The sequence below is a fragment of the Colossoma macropomum genome, unplaced genomic scaffold, assembly GCF_904425465.1.
Source record: "Colossoma macropomum unplaced genomic scaffold, Colossoma_macropomum, whole genome shotgun sequence".
Classification (NCBI taxonomy): Eukaryota; Metazoa; Chordata; class Actinopteri; order Characiformes; family Serrasalmidae; genus Colossoma; species Colossoma macropomum.
The window spans coordinates 72572-97926 of record NW_023495000.1 but is presented as its reverse complement, the minus strand read 5'-3'; the positions used below and the strand labels follow the sequence as shown (position 1 = coordinate 97926).

Here is a 25355-nt window from a genome sequence, read left to right as displayed (position 1 = left end):
CAAAGTCCTGGGTCTTTGAAACTGTGTCATAATCATCTGGACAGTCAGCTGACCAACATGCTACAGTTTGTAGCACTATGACCTTGTTAATGGGGTTTAGACACTTTGGTACATCATCTGACACTTTGTAATTATTTCCCTTAACCATTCTACAAAAAGGCAGAGGTCCCGATTCCAACTACATACATACAGGGCCCTTGTGAGGCAGGATGTTGTCATCCCACTGGGATGCTAACCATATCTGAGTTTGATAACCCTAGGCCCAAAGGTCTAATAGATACGCCCTTATCTGTATGGCAGCTGTAATTGGGGCCTAGGCAATTAGTGGGCAAAACATACTTTATGAGGTCTGTTGAGGTGGGGGAAGGTCATGGAACTGCCAAAACCAGCATATTTTATTGGCACAACAGGCAGCTCACCATATCCCAGTTTGGAGACCCTAGGCCCAAAGGTCAAGGACATATGGCCTTATCTATATGGCAGCTGTAATTTGGGGCCTAGTTAGTGAGAGGGCAAAACATGCATTACGAGGTCTATCGAGGTGGGGTAAGGTAGTGGACCTGAAACATTTTGTCGTCCCAACAGGCTGCAAACCATATCCCAGTTCGATGACCCTAGGTCCAAAGGTCAAGGAGACACAGCCTTATCCATATGGCAGCTGTATTTTGGGTCCTAGTCTGTGAGTGGGCAAAATATACATTATGAGGTCTGGTGGGGGGGAGACGGTCATGGAGCTACCAAACTTGAAACATTTTGTTGTCCCAGAAGGCCACTAACCATATACCACTTTGGTGACCCTAGGCCCAAAGGTCAAGGAGACACGGCCTTATCTATACGGCAGCTTTAATTTGGTGAACAAGTGATAGATTTTTCCATTCATTAAATGACACAGTAGCCGACAACAACACAGAACAGAAGTGGTTTTGATCATACAGGATCATTAATCTGTGGATGAAACTCTGGTTATGCTGATGGGTGAAGGTCCTGAGCTTAGGTGGAAGAAAGGTTTTGTAAGTACACACGTGTATCTTATATGTAAATAACACATCAAATACATGACCAGAATCACAGCCTTGGTAAGCTGCCCCTCGCTTTATTCCTAGCTAATACAATACAAGAACATGAACAACTGAGTATCTCTCAGGAACATGTTGCACACGCCGTGGTGTTATTTACATTAGCCAGTGTTTGCTAACTTTAACTAATGTCTATTAATTTTTCTAATAATCAGCAATATCAGGTGTCTGGTAAATACATACATAATACATATATACATAACGCCAACCACCTCAGCAGAGATGTGGTATATAATATATATATATATATATATATATATATATATACAGCATTATTTGAGCTGAATTACTGTTGGAATTCAACTTGCAGTCCTTTTTTAAACAACAAAACAATGAACAACATAATTAACAGCGTCTCTTTTCTGAACTAAAGACTCACTAATCACTAAAACAGAGTTTGACTCGGTACAGTGTGGATATACTGGATGGAAACGACTCGAATGAATCAACAGGGTCAATTCAATTCTCTGAGACTCTCACCAATGACAGAGAGTCTCAGACAATGGAATCGATTCTGTTGATTCAATCGAGTCATCTTCAGGAGTCCATTATATTCAGCTATTCGCTAGTGATGGAAAGGAGTTCAAGAATCGATTCCTAGATTCAGAGCATCAAGTCGTGCGTAAACAGGCTCGTTCTCCTGTTCAAAAATCGCTAAACTACCTGCTTTAATGAACTTCAGCGCTTTGGTTTAGTAAATCGCCACTTTTGCAGCTTATTTGTCCTCATTTGGTCAGATTTGTTCAGCGTTGGGTTTATTGCGGATGTAATGGTCACTCTTCAGCCATTGTCCAGTGCTTTAGTCTTCATAAGGAGAGGAGAGCGGGTTTAAGGGCTGCCGCTGCGCAGTGTGAGCTTGTTGTGCTTCTTTGCGATGTGCAGGTTTGTGTTGTGGTGATTGTGTGGTTTGTGTGGTAACTCTGTGCTTTTTGAGCGGTAATCGCGGTTTGTGCTGCAGCAGCGGGTGTGGTGAATGTTGTGTTGCTGTGTCTCCGCATTTTAAACTCGTTTAGCGGCCGGTTGTCGTTTTCTGAGCGAGTTGTTTCGTATGGCGTCACTGTTGCTGCACTGATCCTGTACTTGTATTGATTGGTGGGGGAATTTCAGTCCATCGCGGGCAAAGCTCGGTGTTTTAACTGACGGAGGTTTCAGCCAGTCAGAAACGGTGGTTCTGTTTGGGGGCGGCGCTCGGGCAGCAAAGCGGACTCCTTACTTGTCCGTACGGAGTGGCCTAGAACCTGATTGGCTAGAGCCTCTGCTGCTCAGCCACTATTGGTCAGACGGCCTTGTAGGCGGGCTCCTTCCACACAGCAGGCTCTGGCGGTCCTAACAGAGCACTGTGCTCATTGTTAAAGCACTCAGATGAGAAGGGAGCCTAAGAGCTGTGATGGGCTGAGTTTCTGAGGCTCTGTGTAGAAGTTATTCTATCTCACACAGTCTCACTGAGGAATCAGAATAAACTCCAAATCCAGCGTAGAGCGGCTCAGTGAATGTGGTGTAGAGAGTGTGTAGGTGGGTCAGTGTGTGCGTGTTAGGTGAGATGGTGTAGAAGGACAGAGTGCCGGACCCCCAGTCCAGATACACTCCTACTCTGTTAGAGGGGGGGACATGTTGGCCAGTTCCATGTCCATTGTGCCAGACAGTGTATTCGTCCTCAGAGCACTGAAGACTCCAGGACTCATTATTGCTTGTAAACTCACAGCACTCGTGGTCAACACTGTCTCTTTTCCTCCTGACTCCTCTGTATGATACTGATATATCAGCTCCTCTTCCGCTCCACTGAACCTCCCAGTAACAGCGTCCAGTCAGACTCTCCACACTCAGAACCTGAGGCTCGTCATCAAATCTGTCTGGATGATCTGGATATGACTGATCTTCATCCACCCACTGATCTTCATCCACCCACTGATCTTCATCCACCCACTGATCTTTTCTCACCCACTCCACCGTTCTGTTCCTCTCAGACAGAGAGAGACGCCTATACGCTGTGTTTGGATCCAGAGTGAGATCAACAGCATCTGTACACACACACACACAGTTACACACACACACAGATGTTTACACAGTGTTTAATAGAGACAAAGTGTGTTTGTGTGTGTTTATATGTGTGTGTGTGTGTGTGAGTGTGTAGGTGTGTGTGTGTGTGAGTGTGTGTGTGTAGGTGTGTGTGTGTGTGTGTTTGTGTGTGTTTATATTTGTGTGTGTGTGTAGGTGTGTGTGTGTGTTTGTAGGTGTGTGTGTGAGTGTGTGTGTGTAGGTGTGTGTGTGTGTGTGTGTGTGTGTGTGGTTGTGTGTTTATATGTGTGTGTGTGTGTGTGTAGGTGTGTGTGTGAGTGTGTGTGTGTAGGTGTGTGCGTGTGTGTGTGTGGTTGTGTGTTTATATGTGTGTGTGTGTGTAGGTGTGTGTGTGTCTGTGTGTGTGTAGGTGTGTGTGTGTAGGAGTGTGTGGTTGTGTGTGTGTCTGTGTAGGTGTGTGTGTGTGTGTGTGTAGGTGTGTGTGAGTGTGTGTTTGTGTAGGTGTGTGTGTGAGTGTGTGTGTGTGTATAGGAGTGTGTGGTTGTGTGTGTGTGTGTAGGTGTGTGTGTGTGTGTAGGTGTGTGTGTGTGTGTGTGTGTGTGTGTGAGTGTGTGTGTATCTTACATTTCTTCAGTCCTGGCTTCATCCTGATCTTCCCTCCATGATCCACCCTGAACAACACACACACACACACACACATATTTGTTCTGAACACATTCTTACACATCACATTCAGAAATTAAATCACTCAGAGAACAGATTTCTCCTCTGTTTCTGCTTTCACTACATCTCTCTCTCTCTCTCTCTTTCTCTCTCTCTCTCTCCCTCTCATACACACACACACACACACACACACACTCACACACACACACGTGTAAACAGGGCTGGACAATATTACATTATTTATCGTTATCATGATCAATAATGTCTCAGTAAACTTTTCTCAGTGTGTGGTGTAAATCGTCAGTACAGAAAACGTCATTATAATGAGCAGAATTAGTGCTATTTAATTAGATTTAGGGCAACTCAGTGTGTAAAATGTGGCATTCATATCATTATACATTAAATATGGCCCTATTTTGCCTTTGCCAACTGATCAAATGTCATGAATAATAAATATTGTGACATATCATGCACACACTTAAAGTAGAAATTAGGCCTCGAACCTTATAGTGCAGATAAAAGTAAAATCACTGTTTTTATACGGATAGTTCTGGTCCTACAATCTGGCTGAGCCGTGTTCAAAGGCACTGTAAAATACATGATATATGCACCGCTATGACTGAAGTCTGTATCACTGTACCACAGCACGAAAAACCCTTGTGCTGTTAAAGGAATAATCTTTGACTCTAACAATGCTCACACAGAGCACCGAGTGTACTGATGAAGTAAGAACCTGGTTCTGTTTAAACCTAGAAACTGACAACTGATTTTCTCATCCAGAACTAGGCTGGTCAGCTAGCTAACAGGCTAAAAGAGCCAACAGCCTAAACAGCTCCATCATTAATATCACAGGCTGGAATTAAAGCACTTACAGTATGATTTACTGTAAAACTGCAATTTTAAAGTCTAAAGAATATCATTTGATTGTCTTAAGCAGTTCAGACATCTGTGTTTCAGTCAGAAGCCGCATCAAATCCAAAAAGAGTCTCAAACGGCTCTGTACTCCCTAAATAGTGCGCTAGGGATGTTTAGAAATTCTAGCTTCTGCAGCCAAAGAGTGATTATTTGTTGAGTATGGATGAGACTGAATCCCAAATGACTGTTTATTAGCTGTGTTATTCTCTGTTGGGCTACAGGATCCAGTATCCTACATAGTGCACTATGTAGGGAGCAAGGGCCATTTGATATTCAGCCCCAGCGTGAGAAGAGGAGGATTGGATTGGTGCTAAATAAGACTCGTGGTGGTACTTTGGTACTTATAAACTGAAGGTTTCTGCATTAAACATTGCTGATTAATGTTCATTATTATACAACAAAAAGTTAAGAAGTTTATGAAATGACTGCAGTGAACAGCGATGGGAGACCAAACATTCTTCTCCTCATTCAACAGTCCATGGTTGCTTGACAATGACACTATAATCTGAAGGAACGACATTTCTTGACAGAATACTTGTTTATATCAATTATTATTATCAATTATTTATATCAATATCAGTACTGTTTGTTCCTACTGTCAATTAAACAATCTGTATTATTATTATTATTATTATTATTATTATTATTATTATTGTGCCAATAAAAGTATCTGATATATATATATATATATATATATATATATATATATATATATGTATATATATATATATATAATAACATATGATAATATACCATTTAATAATGTGTATAATGTGTATAATTCAGTCAGTCTGTGTACAGAGACAGTACGTCAGTAACTCACTGTAGTTTCTCCAGTGTGCAGTGTGGATCCTCCAGTAGATCAGAGAGCAGCTTCACTCCAGACTCTCCTGGGTGATTATAGCTCAGATCCAGTTCTCTCAGGTGGGAGGGGTTTGATTTTAGAGCTAAAGCCAGAGAAGAACAGCCTTCATCTGTCACCATACAACCAGACAATCTGCAGAAATTAAGGTAAAAGAGGGAAAGATGACACAGCTATAAGTACAGAACAAAACCAGAAAGTATTTAGTTCTGTGAAATATACATTCTCATATAAAACATGGAATACACAGTAACATTCACATGGCCTCCCTGAATAGTTTGGGCTATTACTGTAAATGATTAAATAAATACACCTAAATTATCATACAACTCCTCAAACAATTACTAACCTTGTGTATAAAAAGGCCACCTGCCCATTTTTGTGGCATTTATCAACAGAGATTGTAAATTCAAAATACGACATAATTCTGAGTTAGAGCTTATCTGAGGTGAAATAAGAAAGAAGCCATATTTTTCTAAAGCTGTGTATCTTGAATGTCTTGTATCATGATTGAATTAAATTAATTAATATACAAATCCTTAATTATGTTAGGGAGATTAATCTTTCATTTCAGTTTGAAATATAGAAAAATATCGCAAGTGAAAAGTAAACACAAGAAATAGAGGTGTATAAGAAGTGTAGATTTTAAATACATTTTGTGAAATATATCACATATTACAGCATTAATATTTTACTGAAGACCTAAACACAGTATTAATACCTTTCTGTACATCTGATACAGTGATTAAAAAAAGCTCGGATAAAAAGTGGATGTAACAGGTCAGCTGGCTAACTACATCTAATTTAATATTTTAGTGTTTTTTTGTTAGCAGCTTTTTGACAGGAAAATTACAGAGCTTGGGGTCACAATTAAAGCAGGTACTTGGGGATCCTTCCCAGAAAAAAAGAGAAAAGAATGATGCAGTTTCTGCAACTTGACATATATATACAGTAAATAACTAAATCCTGTCTGCTTCCACCAAAAGAAGCGTAATTCACATAAAAAAGACTAAATCCACAATCCAGACTGATATAGAAAACATAAACAATAAAGCCACAGATGAAAGGAAACTGCCAGCATGGAAAGAGTGGCATTTTCAAACACAATTCACTGCACACAGCTTTGCTTTACTTTTATTAAGCAGGGTGCTATGCTATCACTAACATTAGCTGGCAGTAGCCATAGACAACTATCTTGCAAAGCAAACTATGCCTATATTTCTCAAATGCACCTAAGTGTGTAAAACTAACTGCATTTAATTTCCACACTTTTGAAAAAGGGACTGATGCTCTACAAACCACTACAGCAGCACATCGTTCATCAGCCGCTCAGCACTGATGTGCAGAGTGCTGTGTGCGTCTGTAGCTGCTGCTGCAAACTGATTTCATCTATAACTTTTGGAAGAAACCAAAACTGTAAGGTGTGTGACTTTCTGAGGAATGATTTATGGTATAATTAGAAGAACATGTTTGAGTCATAAAACAAAAATGAATTACAAATTATTACAAAAAATATCAGAAATCTGGTGGGTATGTGCCTCTTGAATGGACATGATGCAGCTGACAGAGCTAATGTTAGTTAGACAGCCACTCAGCAGTGAGTAATTTTTTAGTTTGTATTAAACGTGTGAGACACATCGCATCTCCTAACAATACTCAGGCACTTCAGTGAGTGACCAGCCTCAGTGTTTTATACTGGCTGAGTGCCAAATCTTTATTTTTTAAACACACATCAGTACTAAAATCTTCATTATTTTTTTGCACTGAGGTGAGAACTGCATAGTTTGTGTGTTAGCATTAGCCGAAATGTCTGTTGATAGGTAACATAAGCTAAGTAAACGCTAACTGAAGATAGCTAACCATAGCTGCTGTATAGATGAGTTTCTGTGCAACATCACAGAGAAGCACAACTTCAGAAATCAACAGAAAGCAGCTCTCTTTATGACATGAAGCAACAATGACTAGGGGTTTTAGTGCAGTAAACTGCAACTGCAGAGAAGATGATTGGATAATATTTAATATCCGAAGGGGTCACATCCCTTTACTAAACATCGCAGAAGATAATGGATCCATCAAAAGGGTGGATTGGGGTCCTGATGGTCCCAAAGGCAGTGAAAGTCTGTGCAGCTCCCACTTCGTATCTGAATGTAGTGCTTTTTGACAGGATGATCCGCTATCAACACATCAGTGCTGTAATTTTAATACTGGTAGCATTTTCTGACATGGTGATTTAGAAAAGGCTGAAGTCGGCTTCCTATTCGCCAGTTTCTTGTTCAAATTATCCCGTTCCATCTGCCTGAGAGGACAGCAGCCTCACCGCTCAGCTTCACCACGGTCTACGGCTCTAATGTCTACAGTCTCATCTCAGCAGTTCAGGGAGCAGCTGAAGAGCTGTAAATACTGACTGACTGCTCAGCTTCACCACTGTCTTCAGCTCTAATGTCTACAGTCTCATCTCAGCAGTGCAGGGAGCAGCTGAAGAGCTGTAAATACTGACTGACTGCTCAGCTTCACCACTGTCTACAGCTCTAATGTCTACAGTCTCATCTCAGCAGTTCAGGGAGCAGCTGAAGAGCTGTAAATACTGACTGACCGCTCAGCTTCACCACTGTCTTCAGCTCTAATGTCTACAGTCTCATCTCAGCAGTTCAGGGAGCAGCTGAAGAGCTGTAAATACTGACTGACCGCTCAGCTTCACCACTGTCTACAGCTCTAATGTCTACAGTCTCATCTCAGCAGTTCAGGGAGCAGCTGAAGCTAATAAATGTTTGGAGTACTGACAGATGAGATGCTCTGTTTTTGTGCAGCAGAATCTAAGCCAGTTGAAGTGTTTTGGTAGGTGGAACAAATAAACCAGCATAATATAAGACTAACTTTCACTTATTGCCCAAAAGTGCATCTAATCTTCCTAATTAAAATGTCAGTGGTCTGTTTATTCACTACAAGTGATGGTTTGGTCATTTTGATAAAAGGAAAAGGGCACCAATATTCAAGGCTATAGCTTTAATGTATTAGTACAGTTCACTTATAATAAACTCCTGAATTCAATTAAATGTTTTAAATGTGTTTTACTCTTTGAATGTTTTTGTCACAGTTCCTCTTTGTTCCTGTGTCTGTTTCTTGCTGTTTTGTAGCCGTGTGCTTTCTGCCATGTGTTTTTTGTTTTGGTTCTTTGCCCCACCCCTTTTCCCACCTTCCCTGTTAGGATCCTCCCCTGTCTGTAGTCTCTGTCTCCTCCCTCTCCCAGGTGTTCCCTGTTCGTTCTAGCCTTTATCAAGCCCTTTGTTCCAGTCAGTGTTTGTCTGGTCTACTCATCACTTTGTTAGGTGTGGTTGTTGTGTGACTGCCTCATGTTTGGTTTGCTCAGTGTTTCTTTGTTAAGTTTAGCAGTTTGTTATTTTGTGTTCAGTGTTTCTATTGGTCTGTTTTCTTTATTAAAGTGTGCTCACAAGTACATCCAGCCTCCTTGGTCACTGCACACATGACAGTTTTATTCAGATACTCATCTGTATCTTCTGTATTTGTCTTTTCTGTCTGTTCTAAAGGAACGGCTTCACAAAAGCAACGTGAAGAGGCAGCTTGAGGAGTGTAAAGAGACATTATATTATAGAAAATAATGGACATCAGTACAGAGAAAAGATGGTCATTTAAGTGATGAGTGTGTTTCTGGGTTACAGTCTATGGGTTCATCAACTGGAGATGGGGAGAAAAACTGAACCACAAGTTCTGCTCTGTATCTGTTCATATCAGTCTGGTTTTGTTTGAATTGTCTTAAAATTGTCTTAATCTGTCTTAATTACTTTTGTTTAATAAGCACTTCTTAGCAATTATAACAAGGACACTGGACGTTCTGTAAGAATACCACAGATGACTGAACACCACAGAACGCTCTGATTATGCGAGTAAAACAACAGGATTGCTGTAAAAAAAATCACATTTTTCTTTTAAAATTACTACAAATCTACTACTAGTCACTGCAAACGTACATAGTTAAAAAAGAGGGTTCTTCAAGAATTCATTAGTAAAGGTAATGGTTCTGTTTAGAACCATGGGTTCTATGCAGAGCCATTTTATGCTTAAATGGTTCTTTGCATGATGAAACTGTTCTTCATATTGATGGAGAATATGCTGTACACGGTTCTATATAGCACCAAAATGGTTCTTCTATTGATACAATGTCCAGTGTGTAAAAATAGAACAAAAATTTTTGGTGCTATATAGAACCATTTTCAAAAAGGTTGTATACAGAATCATATACCGATCAGGCATAACATTATGACCACCTCCTTGTTTCTACACTCATTGTCCATTTTATCAGCTCCACCCCACTATTATATATAAGATGAGTCAAAACCCAATCTGACTGATTGTGGCTGATATGGGGGGGCAACCAATATTCTAGCAGTATTAGTGTCAAAGTAAACACAAATGTCACAGTTTAAAAAATACCTTCTTTAAAAGTCAAACGAGTCAGTGCTGCCTCCCCAAACTGAAAGGAGGCTGTGTTCACATTACAAGCTTTACTGGTCTGTTCTGATTTTTTTCTCAGTCTTTCTTCACTGAAAGTTTACACTCATGTTTGTAAGTGACCGATATCTTGTCATTGGTGTGAAAACACCTCTGACCTGAAAGGATATGCATGCACACATTTTCCAAATGGCCCTGTATTGGATATGTGATCATCAGGAACTGAATATGAAAGTGGATCAAACCTGATTTGAAAAGATCAGATTTTAATGTTCACATAATTCTTCATCAAATCTCTATCAGATTTCCTCAAATTCAACCCTCTAATATTTGAAAGGAGATGTGGAGAGAGAGGAAATGTGGAGAGATGTTTCCCCAGTAAGAATGATATTACTGTATGTGTGTGTGTGTGTGTGTGTGTGTGAATGTACAATGTTAAATTATTACTGCCACATATATTTTTTATTAACACATTTTCCTAGTTTGATCCTTTGAATTATCCATATCAGACTGAAGCCCAGCTGCTCCGTGACTGCAGCCCTCTTGTTGAAATAAATGACTCTCTTTTTATTCACTACCAAAGTACACTGAGTCTCAAGCATCATTTACAAGCAAAATGTACCACTGATGTGGTAATATTACTAATTTGACAAACCAAACTGGGCAGTGTTTGCAGAAGAACTATGGATAAATCGACAAGCTGCAAAAAGCAACAGCAAATGGTGATTAACTACACAAAATAATGCAATAAACTGTAATTAATTAGTGTTTTTAATTATTTTGTTACCTCAGTATTTCCAGTGTACAGTGTGAACTCTTCAATCCCACTGAGAGCAGCTTCACTCCGGAGTCCTGGAGGTCATTGCTACTGAGGTCCAGCTCTTTCAGAGAGGAGTTTGATGATTGCAGAACAGAGCTGAGAATTTCACAAGCTTCGTTGCTAAGATTACAGGATGCTAATCTGAAAATGAAAAATAAGTATCAAAGAATTAAAAGTGCACATAATATTAACAAATATTCCAAAGAAAATAAATGTTAGCAAGTTCCATTAATGGCTCCCTTTATGACAGTTATTTCCAGTTACTGCTGTGGTGAATTTATTTACTACCAAAGTACATTGAGTCTCAAGCATCATTTACAAGCAAAATGTACCACTGATGTGGTAATATTACTAATTTGACAAACCAAACTGGGCAGTGTTTGCAGAAGAACTATGGATAAATCAACAAGCAGCAAAAAGCAACAGCAAATGGTGATTAACTACACAAAATAATGCAATAAACTGTAATTAATTAGTGTTTTTAATTATTTTGTTACCTCAGCACTTCCAGTGTACAGTGTGAACTCTTCAATCCCACTGAGAGCAGCTTCACTCCGGAGTCCTGGAGGTCATTGCTACTGAGGTCAAGATCTTTCAGAGAGGAGTTTACTGATTGCAGAACAGAGCTGAGAATTTCACAAGCTTCGCCACCAAGATTACAGGATGCTAATCTAAAAATGACAAAAAAGTATCAAAGAATTACAAGTGCACAGACTATTAACAAATATTCCAAAGAAAACAAATATTAGCAAGTTCCATTAATGGCTCTTTTTATGAAAGTTATTTCCAGTTACTGCTTTGGTGAATTTAATTACTATCAAAGTTCATTGAGTCTCAAGCATCATTTACAAGCAAAATGTACCACTGATGTGGAAATATTACTAATTTGACAAACCAAACTGGGCAGTGTTTGCAGAAGAACTATGGATAAATCGACAAGCTGCAAAAAGCAACAGCAAATGGTGATTAACTACACAAAATAATGCAATAAACTGTAATTAATTAGTGTTTTTAATTATTTTGTTACCTCAGCACTTCCAGTGTACAGTGTGAACTCTTCAATCCCACTGAGAGCAGCTTCACTCCGGAGTCCTGGAGGTCATTGCTACTGAGGTCAAGATCTTTCAGAGAGGAGTTTACTGATTGCAGAACAGAGCTGAGAATTTCACAAGCTTCGCCACCAAGATTACAGGATGCTAATCTAAAAATGACAAAAAAGTATCAAAGAATTACAAGTGCACAGACTATTAACAAATATTCCCAAGAAAACAAATATTAGCAAGTTCCATTAATGGCTCTCTTTATGAAAGTTATTTCCAGATACTGTTGTGGTGTTGTGGCTTTCATAATACTTTCATAAATAAAATATTTAAAAAAGACATATATTCATTGATTATTGAATATGGTTGTGACAACGTGCCCCATTTTCCTTTCACACTTTCACACTGTCCAATCATTGATCTCCCACTGAGGTCCAGATATAGTTCCACTATGTATATTTTTTTACCATGTAACATCACTGATGTACATCATGAAGAGTGGGAAGGTAAAAACTGACTAAACTGACCATGATCATTATTATGTCTCTGTCAGAAACACATTCATCATCTCCTTGTTTTTCACAATCAGAATCACTTTGTATTGCCAAGTATGTTCCACTTACAAAGAATATTTAAGGTAAATAAAAACCTAAACAGACCAGAGAAGTGCACATAATATTAACAAATATTCCAAAGAAAATAAATGTTAGCAAGTTCCATTAATGGCTCTCTTTATAAAAGTTATTTCCAGTTACTGCTGTGGTGAATTTATTTACTACCAAAGTACATTGAGTTTCAAGCATCATTTGCAAGCAAAATGTACCACTGATGTGGCAATATTACTAATTTGACAAGCCAAACTGGGCAGTGTTTGCAGAAGAACTATGGATAAATCGACAAGCTGCAAAAAGCACCAGCAAATGGTGATTAACTACACACAATAATGCAATAAACTGTAATTAATTAGAGTTTGTAATTATTTTGTTACCTCAGTATTTCCAGTTTACAGTGTGAACTCTTCAATCCCACTGAGAGCAGCTTCACTCCGGAGTCATAGAGGTAATTGCTATTGAGGTCCAGCTCTTTCAGAGAGGAGTTTGATGATTGTAGAACAGAGCTGAGAATTTCACAAGCTTTGTCGTCAAGATTACATGATGCTAATCTGAAAATGAAAAATAAGTATCAAATAATTAAAAGTCCCTCTTTACTGGTTTAATCTATATGAGTTTTGTGTGCCCCATTTTCCTTTCACACTTTCACACTGTCAAACCATTGATCTCCAACTGAGGTCCAGATATAGTTCCACTATGCATGTGTGATTTACCACATAACATCACTGATGTACATCATTAAGAGCAGGCAGGTAAAAATACAGTAAACTGACCATGATCATTATTATGTCTCTGTCAGAAACACATTCATCATCTCCTTGTTTTCCACAATCAGAATCACTTGTATTGCCAAGTATATTCCACATACAAGGAATATGTCAGGTAAATAAAAAACTAAACAGGCCAGAGAAGTGCACAGACTATAAACAAATATATCAAAGAAAATCAGACATTTAACTAAGGAACAAATATAATAAAAAACAGAACAAGTGAAATAAGGAACAACAAAGAAGATATAAAACAGCCAATGTGAAAGGAGCCCAATGAGAATAATACGTGATCATTAATTTTCAGAATCTAAGAGAAAAAATACAATAACTATTATGTACAGTGTATTACATAAAATATGAAGATCTGTAAAAATGAACATTTGTACAGTTGTAAGAACAAACATCATGGTACAGAGATGTTACTCCAATACAGCAAGGGGGGGTTGTTAGGTTCAATTTAAGTCTAAAGTGCAAGGTGTCCACAACAGTTAGTGAGCGCCACAGCTCTGGGGAAAAAGCCATTAGCATGTTTAGCTGTATAGGCTTTGATAGCCCTGAATCTCCTACTAGAGGGACGTGACTGTAAGAGGAGATGTACAGGGTGAGAAGGTTCAGCTGTGATCTTGCCAGTTGGCTTCAAGACCCTGATGTTGTTGATCTTGAAGTGTTGGCAGACTATGTCCAATGATTCTCTCTACTTGATTATGAGCTGGCTTGTTCTTCAGATGTGGGGAAAACAAACTAGATGGTTATGGATGAAGTGATCTCGATGACCACTGTGTAGAACTGGATCACTGGGTCTTCAGCTGCCTCAAGAAGAACATTCTCTGCTGTACTGTCTTAGCTATGGGGACTGTGTTCCTCTCCCATTTCAGGTCCCTGGATATGATGCTCAACTTCCTTTTGTAGGCAAACCCATCACTATTGTATTGAGGTGTCGTCTACAAACTTCAGGTTCTTCACAGGTGGTTGCTTGGAAACACAGTTTCTAGCGTAGAGACTGAAGAGAAGGGGTGAGAGCACACAAACTTCTATTCCACTGATTCTCCAGTACTGAAGGTCTGGGTGTCTGATATGTTTTTCCTAGCTGCACCTGCCATCTCCTGTTATTCAGGAAATCCATGATCACCACTAGTAGTCATTCTACACTATTGTATTAAAAGCTGAGCTGAAGTCCACAAACAGAACTCTAGCGTAGGTCCCAGGAGTGTCAGCCTGTTTTAGCATGAAATGCAGGGCTAAGTTGAACACATCATCAACAGACCTGTTTGTAATGAGTCTGTAATGGCCTTCAGATGAGTTCGGACTACGCATTCAAAGACATTCATGACTGCAGCGGTCAGGGCGACTGGCTTGTAGCCATTTAGTCCTTCAGTGTTCTTTTCTGGGGGACCGGCATAATGGTGGAAATCTTGAAGCACCAAGAACAGAGCAAAGTTCCAGTGACTTGTTGAAGATGTCTGTGAAAATTGGTGCGGGTTAATCACAGTAGGGCTTTAGGGTGGAAGGCGAGACAAAATCTGCCGCCAGATGTTTTCTCAACTTTAGTCTTCTGAAAAGCCTGTTGACATCTTGCTCATTGATGGTGAGATGTGCAGGGCAGAGGTGGAGGTGCAGGAGGGGGCAGGGGAATATGAGAGAAAAGCTGAGGATTGTTCTTTGCACATCTTCAAATCTGCAGCAGAGCTCATTCAGGTCATTGGTAGACTGGCAGTCGTTCAAGAGAAGGGGGCTTTTCTCACTCGTTATTGTTAATCTCTTGGAGTACTTTCCAATTAAAGGTGGGTCATTAGCAGCAATGTAACTTTATCTTCTCTGACTATTTTTTCTTTGCTGTTTAAACCTCTCCAGCCTGTATTTGGTCTCTTTGTAGAGAATTCTGTCCTCACTCCTGAACACTGCCTCCATTTCCATTTGATCCTTGGCTGAAACCATGGGTTTGCCATTGCTTTATTTTATCTATGCTGTAGTTGAATTGCAGCTGATGTATGATGTCATGGTGTCCGTGTGTTCTTCTAGGCCATCTGTCACCACTTTAAAAGCAGTACAGTTTGTGGATTCAAAGCAGCATTATAGCTTTTCAGTGTCTCCACTGGTGCACCTCTTCACTATAGTGACAGCAACCATATTGTTTTGAATGTCTTGCCTACAAGCTCTATCATATCACATTAAAACAGTCCATTTAAGTAAAGAAAGATTGCACAATGAAATAATAATTAAAAATTAAACATGTAAAACTGCCCATGAAACTCATGATATTCACTGTGTGAATAATTATTAACATATATGCGCAGATATGTCAGGAGTTGAAACCCTGCAATAGAGCACCATGCTAATACTTTATATTCTTCATTTTGCCACACTAGGTTTAATCCCACACAGTTCTAGTCTACACACAGACAGACAAGTTTCTAATAGACATTCATGTAACCCATTGTTCTCTTTGTATGTTACATCTTAACACTGAATCCTTAAATATATATTTTAACTAGATTTGCCTGTGAACTGAGTGGAATTAGAATACTACAAGTCCTCTTAGGCAATTTTCTATATTTTTGGCATGTTTAAAATAAGAGAGACACTGGAATCCCAAAACCAAGGCTTCCCAGGCCGGCTGCCTCTATGATGCACCTTAGTTGTGGAGTGAGAGTTAACCCACGGCTAAGTGACTCTATACCATGGTCACTGTAATCTCCCTGCAAGCTGTGGGAACTGTGGAGTTTGTGTGTGAGTGTGTTCTGTGTTGTTTTATTTATGGTTGATTATGTATTTTAGTAATTTCTGATCTCTTTGTAAAGCATCCTTGAGTTCATTAAAGGTGCTATATAAATTGATTTATTATTATTATTATTATTATTATTATTGTTATTATTATTATCCCAATTAATAAACAACCCAGTTATTTGTAACCAATATGGTTTGCATGTGATTTATCTGGCTGAATGATCCCTGACCTAGGATAATTATCCCCACTTTCTTAGAGATCAAACCAAGTTGTTTGTGATACAGGAGTAAAATAAGTTAATTTACTATTATTGCTATTTAAACTGCTCATGTATTTCATAAGTAAACATTGTTTATCCTCAACTAAAATAACGCTGATTTATGATCGCATCCTAATGGTGTTTGCAGTGTTATATTAGCACTAAGCTAACAGAGCTATTTATTCTTCAGTTTCCATCACTGGGTTTAATAATACTCAGGTCTAGCCTTTAGTATTTAGTTTTTCTGTTTTGTTTACTGAGATGCATAAACACTCTAAAGTAATGACTATTTTATATGTGAATAATCATTTACCATCTTTCAGACTCTTTGGTTTCTCTTGCACATGCCTGAAAGAGGGTCATGAGAGTGGCAGAACTAACCCTAAGAAAGATGAGGATTGAGAGTAGTGCCTGCAGCTAACCAGTCAGCAGTGAACAGTACTGCTAGTCCCCCACCCTTCAATACCATTATGTCTTGTTGGTATCAATCTTGAACAGTAATCAAAACCATAAAGCTTGGTACGGTATCAGAAACTCAAGCTTCAACAACTGAGCTGGACCATGTTGGTGAATTCTGTGAACTTCTCACGCATGTCTGTAAATTTACTCAGACACATTTGGCTTCTACTCAAACAAAAATGAAACAGATGTGGAGTCACATCTGCTGGAATCTAATGCTACACTGCTACTTTGCAACCTCTGCTGTTACTACTTGTGTGTTCCTGTTCAGGAGCTGGTAAGATTATTGCACACAATGACTAGAAAACACTCACAAATAATACTGATCAAAATAATATCTACCTATTTTGGCTTTGAGTAATCTGTAATATTCATAGCTCTTTATTCTCAAACATTCAGAACAAAATATAGCTCTGCTGTCAGTGAGAGACTTTTGTGCACATACCTTCACTCATGCTGGTTTACTGGTTTTGCTTATAATCACAATGCGATATCATTTGTTGATTTTATGGAATGTATTTCTCATAAATGTTAAAAACAAGCTTTTAAAACATTTTTTCAACAAATATCACATTACCTCAAGTTACAGTGAAGAGTCGTAAAGGGGACTCAAACACACCTACTAAACCTGGCAATTAACAGAGAAGTTGAATCAGGTGTGTCTGAGCAGGTAAATCACTAAACTCTGCTGGACACTGACCCTCCAGGACTGTGACTTGTGCACCCCTGGGCTACAGTTTGCCAGTGACACCAACAAGGTTAAGCTACAAAGGAGGGTTTCTGGTAAAGTGGAAAATAAATACACCTGTTGAAAGAATCTAAAACCTAAACACTAAATTACTCAAATTTATTTTAAAACTTTTACTGGACATGTCATAACAAACCATCAACATTCAAATATAAGTAGTTATATTAATCTAAATATAACAGACATTACATTTTTGTGGATATAACACTCACATGGCTTTTCTGCAGACGGTCACAGCTGGGATCAGTCTCCTATAACCCTCCTCTAATGATGTGTATTTCTTCAGGTGCAGCTCATCCAGAACCTCATCTGAGCTCAGGATCATATAAGCTAGTGCTGAACACTGTTCAGGAGAGAGATACACCTCTGAGTGTCTCTCTAATTTTAGATACTCCTGAATCTGTCTGAAGAGAGTCTGGTCATTCATTTCAGACAGACAGAGGAACAGATTAATGGATCTCTCTGTTGAGATGTGATCTTGTCCATTTCTATTTGTTATTATGCGCTTAATGTGCTCTTTAATTTTCTCTGGTGGTCTCTCTATGTGTGTCAGTAGACCCTGTAGGAGTTCCTGATTGGACTCCAGCAAGATTCCCAGCAGGAAACGGAGGAAAAGATCCAGGTGTCCATTCTGACTCTCTAAGGCTTTATTCACTGCTCCTTCCAGCAGATCATCCAGTGGATCATTCTTAGATCGCTCTCTGTATTGTGAGTTAAAAAACTCTGGTTTTCTCTCACTTGGTTTTAAACACTGCAGGGGCTCCATGATTTTGCTCTCATAGCAGTGAATCACAAAAACAGCAGCCAGAAACTCCTGAAAGCTCAGATGAACAAAGCTGTAGACCTTCTTCTGGAAAAGCACACATTTCTCCTTCCTAAAGATCTGAGTGAAAATCCCAGAATGCACTGAGGCTTCAGTGACATCAATGCCGCACTCTCTCAGGTCCTCTTCATAGAACATCACATTGCCCTTCATCAGCTGTTTGAAAGCCAGTTTAGCCAGTTTCAGAATCATGATTCTGTTGGACTCCAGCAGGTTCCTTTGGTCTCTCTCATGTTTCTCCTCATACTTCTCGTTCTTCATGTTGGTCTGAGTGATCAGGAAGTGTGAGTACATTTCAGTCAGAGTTTTAGGGATTTCTGTATGAGGCTGTTTCATGATTCTCTGAAGAACAGTGGCTGAGATCCAGCAGAAGACTGGAATGTGGCACATGATGTGGAGGCTCCTCACTGTCTTAATGTGGGAGATGATTCTCTGGGCTTGGTCTTCATCACTGATCCTCTTCCTGAAGTACTCCTCCTTCTGTGGGTCACTGAATCCCTGAATCTCCGTCACACGGTTGATGTATTTAGGAGGGATCTGATTGGCTGCTGCTGGTCGGGAGGTGATCCAGATCAGAGCAGAGGGAAGCAGCTCTCCTTTGATGAGGTTTGTCATCAACACTCCCACTGATGATGTCGTGGTGATGTCAGAGACTTTCTCACACTCTTCAAAGTTCAGTGGAATTCTGCTTTCATCCAGACCGTCAAATATAAACACAGCTTTGATCTGATCATAAATCTCTTGGTCCAGATCTTTGAGCTCAGGATGGAAGTCACACAGAAATCCATGAAGACTGTATTGATCATCTTTAATCAGGTTCAGCTCCCGGAACGGAAGCACAATCATGAACTCTACCTCCTGATTGGCTTTTCCTTCAGCCCAGTCCAGAATGAACTTCTGCACAGAGACAGTTTTTCCAATTCCAGCGATGCCTTTAGTCAGAACTGTTTTGATCTTTTGCTGTTTTGGTTCTTCATCCTCTTTTCTTCCATTTTGTCTGATACGTTTAGCTCTCACAGCTCTAATGTTCCTCTTTTCTGTTTCTTCTTTAAAGATGTCTAAGCAGTCGATTGGAATGTCTTGTAGGTGTTTCCTGGTTGTTTTCTCCACCTGTAGAACCTCATGTTCTTCATTCACTCCTTCACTCTCTCCCTCTGTGATGTAGAGCTGAGTGTAAATCCTGTTCAGGAGGGTTTTATTCTCTTCAGTTCTGATTCCCTCAAATAAGCACTCGTACTTGTTCTTCATGCTGGTTTTGTGTGTCTCTAAGACTCTGTTCAGGACGTCGTTCACTGGTTGGTAAGAATCCAGATGCAGGTCTTCAGTTTCCTCTACCTGAGTGTTTATCTGCAGTGCTGTTTCTGTGGAGTTCAGCCTGAGAGGATCAAACACAGAAACATAAACATCAATATAATCATACTAATCCATTAAAAATGCTGATTAAACTGCTCATCATATGTTTTTATTTTCATGTACTTAGTGGAGAAGCTTCTTCTGTATGTTTGCCTGTCTTGCATCAGGACCCCATGACCCAGACTTCAAATTACACTAAGAGTAAATAACACCTCAATAACTTATTCTCTCATTCATGTATGAGGATTACCAGCGTGTTTACAGTTTGCATAATCTGTAGCACTACAGCCGTTATCCTTCAACAATGTGCCGATAGCAGAATATATCAGAATATCAGCCCATAAAAAATACCACCTGAACTAGTCAGGCAGTAAATCTCCAGGTAAGAAGCTGATGCAAATGAACTTTACTGTAATGTTCTCAAACATGTTTGGTCAAACATGCAAATCTTCAAGAAGTTATGCACATAAAGCCACTGAGTTTATTAAATAATATTTGAAACATTTGAACTGCAGTTGTCGGAGTAGAAAAAGAGGAAGGTGAGTTACTTTAGGAGGATTTCAGAGCACATTAATATAGAAATCAATATCTAGTATTTTACAGTGGCTTTTAACATGACTCAATGAGATAAAGCATAGATTAAGGAGAAAATATCACATACTGTTCTCACATACAGTCATATGTAAACGTTTAGGTTTTACCTTTCAATGTTAAGAAATGTTCATATGAAACTAAAATTGAATGTTATATTAAACTTTCCTCAAAGTTTTAATGAAAAAAACTCTTAAAACTGCTGATCAGATCTGTCTGAGAACTGTCTGGACGTTGTTAAGGATGTGACTCAGAAGGCAGAGATAGTGCAGCTTTTATTGACCTTATTTTGTTTTACTGTTATGGATCCCTGAATATCAAAATTAGTGGAATGCACATCTCTACTCTACATATGCAGGTTGTTTTCACGGTACGCTGGCAAAGACAGCTGGATGAACCAACTGAAAGAACCGACACACAGAAAGATGGACACAGATGAACTTGCTTGCTAGTTTTTGGTTCTGCTGGTTGGGTTAACTCTTGCTTGCTAGTTAACTTAAGCCTGATAAGTTGCTCAGACTGGAATAAAGAGACGTTGGGGAGCGCAGAGATTAGTTACAGCTATGTGGGCAGAAAAAGCCACATCAGCCTTGTGGAGGTAAATTTAAGACAAGTTTCATCCAGGATTACAAGCACACATTTTACACTAAAGGGGAGAGAATCAGACATATGTTGGTCGTCTATCGGTCACTGGAAAGTTGTTCACAGGGCACACTTTGCAGACGTATGGTGTGGACCCACAGGAACAAGATTAACATAATTCAAAGGACATGTGGTTTTGAGACTGAGGTAGATGAAGCTGCCCTGGAGAACCACGCAGAACAACCTGACCCAGTAATAATTAATAGTAATTTTGTGGTAGGTTCAGTGGGGGAGACCAAGGTGAGTCATCACTGCCATCTGGTGGAACTGAGAGGAATCACCCTTCTCCCAGAGTTTCTCTGTTCTCTGAAAGGGTAGGTATTAACACTGCACATACAACATCCATTAGTATTGATGTTATTTGTATAAAAATTGTATTGAAGTTAATGTAGTACAGTAGGAAGTATATACAATATACAACATACACAAAATATACAAAGGCTGTAGCCATTGTCCATGGTTACATAGGCTCCATTGAGTTCCATTGAGTATCTCTTTGCGTAATGGTGGACTCTCGCCACAGAGGGCGACCTTGAGTCATGACTCTATGGTATTTTGTATGGTAAGTGAAGTGGGGCTGCTGCTGCTGCTGTTTGTTTGTTTGTTTAGTCCTTATATTGTCAAACCAAAGGTTTTATGCTCAATGTCAGTACAAAAGGACATTAATACAAATGAAAATGTGGTTATTGAAAAGTGTGATATTTTGATAAGATTTGATGTTTGATCATTAGTTTGATGAGAGCATTGATGGTGTTTTGCTGTGTTGTAGAAGGACTTTATTTTTATCTACCTTTTTGAACTGTTATGGGATGGATTGCGGACAATGGAATGGAGGGTCGCTGACCAAACGCTCGATCTCCTTTGATGTTGGACCTCTACATGGGCCTTAAGGACTAGGATCATGTAACCACTTTGCACCGACTGCAATTGATCATCTGAAGCTGTAGCAACACCTTTGGGACTCAAGCTGCTCACTGGGTGAGATCAGTCCTTTGTTTCCTTTCAAGCAGAGACTAAAACCCTGATTCAGACTCAGACAGTGGACAGTTCTCAGTGGACAGTTCTTACTCAAAGAGTTCATGAATGTAACACTGGATGATGCCTATTTGTGTGTTTTGTATATATTACGGGTGTAAATACATACGTTGTGCACACTGTATAAAGCTGTGATTCCATTCCGTGCAAAGTTACAAGCTGCTAGATAAGAGTCCCCTTCAGATAAAGTAATCAGACCCTTTTTCAGAGAAGTTCGTTACAAAGCATTGTTAGATAATTTAAGATGTTCACTTTTCTTTCATGAGTAAACTGTGTAACAGTCGGCAGGCAAAACATCAATATTTTAAGCCTTCTTGAGTTTATTTTTATAAACTGGTTTATTTGCTACTGATAATCGTAAGTCAGGAACTCATCCTTTGCACTCACTCTGGGTCCACAGACACACTGCTGGGTTCTCCTCCTCCTCTGCTGAATTCAGGAGGTTCCCTCATAGACCGATCACTCTTCATAGACACACTGCTGGGTTCTCCTCCTCCTCTGCTGAATTCAGGAGGTTCCCTCATAGACCGATCACTCTTCATAGACACACTGCTGGGTTCTCCTCCTCCTCTGCTGAATCCAGGATGTTCCTCCATAGACCAGTCACTCTTCATAGACACACAGCTGCGTTTTCGTTTTTTGCTGAATTCAGGAGGTTCCCGCACAGACCAGTCACTCTTCACAGCCCCACAGCTGGGTTCTCCATTGCTGAATTCAGGAGGGTCCATCATGGAACCTATAAGCAGGATGTGAAAGTCAACTTACAATCAAAATAGTGTAAAATATGTATTGATATTAAACGTGATTCATCACATCATGTCATTCACAACACGGTACTTTACAAATTTAAGACTTTACAATAAGACCTCAGTAAGACTTGAATGGTTTTACATTAGTTTATTAAAGGTTAATACTAAGGAAACAAACACCTTAAAGCTCATTCATAAGCGATTATAACACATATATAAGAAAGGCAACAATGACCTGTTGCCTGCAGATAGTGAGCCCACATTCATTCATACTGCTGAAACTCTCAGCACTAAACCTGATACAGCTTTATCACATAGTCATCAGACAGAACAGCTCACTGATGCCCATTTTACACGTTTAAATAACTTTATAAGGGTTTGTCTTATTGTAAGGTGGCTAAAAGAAAAAATGTTGTTTCTCTTCGCACAACATAATAATGTAATGATTTACCACACAATGAAAAGCAGAAATGTAGTAAAATTTGCACGATTCCAAAAATGAAATCAACCGCAATAATATAATAGCTGATATAATAAGACTATAGAATAGCTACAAGTGATAACAACTATTTCAACTCATAACGTAAGAATGTTTTTATGATGATGTAAAACTGAATTACATTATTGGTAATTTATTACATTTTCAGAGTTGAGCACAGTTAATAAATCATTACATTTTGAGAAGGTATTTATTTTACTGATTATACTGTATTATATTATACTGATCATTTTGTCAAATAGATATTTTACCTCTGTCTGAAAATTTAAAACTGTGCAAACTGTGAATAATAGAGACCGGCCTTCAGTTTGAACTTATAAACTATAAACTGAGTCACCAACTCAGCCCACTGAATTTTTCCCTGCACCTTCAGAAGGGGGCGCTGTGAGCCCTCTGGTTGTGTTCCAGTTGAACTTCTATGACTTATTGAGTTTCTCAGTCATTAATATGTTTATATAAGCTGCCAATAAACTGGACAGGGCTTCAGACTAACTTCTCCAGTGGTCACACTAGTGCTACTAACTGTCTCAGTTGGTCACACCAGCACATGATTATTTTTTGGTACAGGTATTAAGCTGCATGCTAATGACAGCTGTCATCATTTGCATATCCTAGTTTTGCATTGATGTAAAGACTGACTTTGACAGTGACTGGAAATATTTAATATATGTGAAATATTTTAATCTGAACATTGTTTATCTTGCACAAGCAGTGGCTGAGAAAACAGGCCATCTTCTATTATATAGTCATTCTAAAAAAAATACAACAGCATTATCAAACAAAAGCAAAGCATCAAAACAGCATGTATGTTTCTACATGTACTCTAAGGTGTTGAAATAGTATAATAGCATTGCCAAATTCTGCTTCCCCTGACAAAAACCTCAGTGATGAACTTATAAACATAAGCTTTATGAGATTGACCATTTTAATAAAAACATATTGGGGAAAAAACATTTAAAAACCTGTATTAGTTTTGCCCAGACCACATTTTATATTTAAATTTTTCCCTCTGTAGATGATGTGTAACTTATTTACAACATGGAATTTGACCAGGGGCGCACAAACTTTTGCATATGACTGCAAACTGTCATTTATAAATATAAATACACACATCAACAACTATGTGGACTATCATCCGTAAACAACTGTAAAGGTTCAAACTCTGATAGATTAATGATCTGTTCATACTAATAATGGTTAGTTAATGATTTATTAATGAAATTACCATAAAGTATCATCAAGACATTCTATTCCATTATGGAAAACATTACTGGATTTTATTACATTTTTGACTGAGTTAGGTACAGTATTTAGGTACATTTCTGGGATGATTATATCCCATAAAGACATACATGTAAAGTGTATTTATACATTTGAAAATGTGTGAAAACGGCCAAAAAACATATTTCTGCTTAATGAGCTTCAGACATTTTGGAATGAAACAATATCTGTGAAACGTATCTCACATATATAAAATACATGCAGATCTATTTCTTTACCATATTTCACAATATTGGGTTCTAAAGTTCTCTGATCTTTAAATCATGACAAGATCTTTTCCTCTAACGCTTCCATGCTGCTCTGCAGTCCTCTTACTCCCTCTGCTGGCTGAACAGCGCTACTGCACATGAACACTCATTCACAACCTGTTTATTTTACTGATGCTCTGCTTACAGTCACTACTTTAGAAGCCCAGATCAAATGATACACCTATATATACTTAGAGAACCTCTTATCAATATGAAACTGAAACATACTGAGACGTCTGGACACAGAAGGAGACGCGGGAAGCCCAGCACTGTAAGTGAATGCTCTGTTATTGGACACAGCAGCAGTGGAGAACCACTGTTAGAGCTACTGAACAGTGTGGAAGCAGAGCCGGTCACTACCAGACACACACTCTGAGTTCATGGTCAGGAACATAACCCACTAACCAGCCCACAGTCCAGCACAGCATCACACAGACAGCATGAGCAGCACTGATAACGTCCATAACAGCATCTTATACTGACTGTACAGCAGAAACTCTGAAAACACTTTAAAGACTGACAGACACACATCTAAACACACTGTCACAGAGTTTCAGCCACACACTGTGATTTTTCAGAGTCTGGGGATCCTGCAGGGTCAATATCTGCAGGACTGCAACTACATTTTTAGAGTATTTCCCATCATGCACCTGGTGGAAATGTGATTTAGAAGATTAAACCCTTTTCCTTCTCCTCTCTGTAC

The 25355-nt window shown here is 39.0% G+C and overlaps 1 protein-coding gene across 4 annotated transcripts; it reads right to left on the bottom strand.

Annotated features, from left to right (window-relative positions):
- Positions 1 to 1422: 1422 nt before the first annotated feature.
- On the bottom strand, positions 1423 to 22611 carry LOC118800806 (NACHT, LRR and PYD domains-containing protein 12-like). Of its 4 annotated transcripts, XM_036560940.1 has the most exons (9): positions 22263 to 22611; positions 17644 to 19629; positions 12848 to 13021; positions 11847 to 12020; positions 11317 to 11490; positions 10787 to 10960; positions 5494 to 5667; positions 3717 to 3763; positions 2384 to 3094 (listed from the first exon to the last, which is right to left on the bottom strand). In XM_036560940.1, the coding sequence occupies exons 1-9, from the start codon at positions 22604 to 22606 to the stop codon at positions 2496 to 2498; spliced, it is 3846 nt and encodes a 1281-aa protein (XP_036416833.1). In that variant the 5' UTR covers positions 22607 to 22611; the 3' UTR covers positions 2384 to 2495. The 4 variants fall into 4 exon arrangements, with proteins under 4 accessions (XP_036416836.1, XP_036416835.1, XP_036416833.1 ...); XM_036560942.1 differs by lacking the exon at positions 12848 to 13021 and having other exon boundaries at positions 1433 to 3094; XM_036560941.1 differs by lacking the exon at positions 10787 to 10960 and having other exon boundaries at positions 2386 to 3094.
- Between the last annotated feature and the right edge of the window lie 2744 nt (positions 22612 to 25355).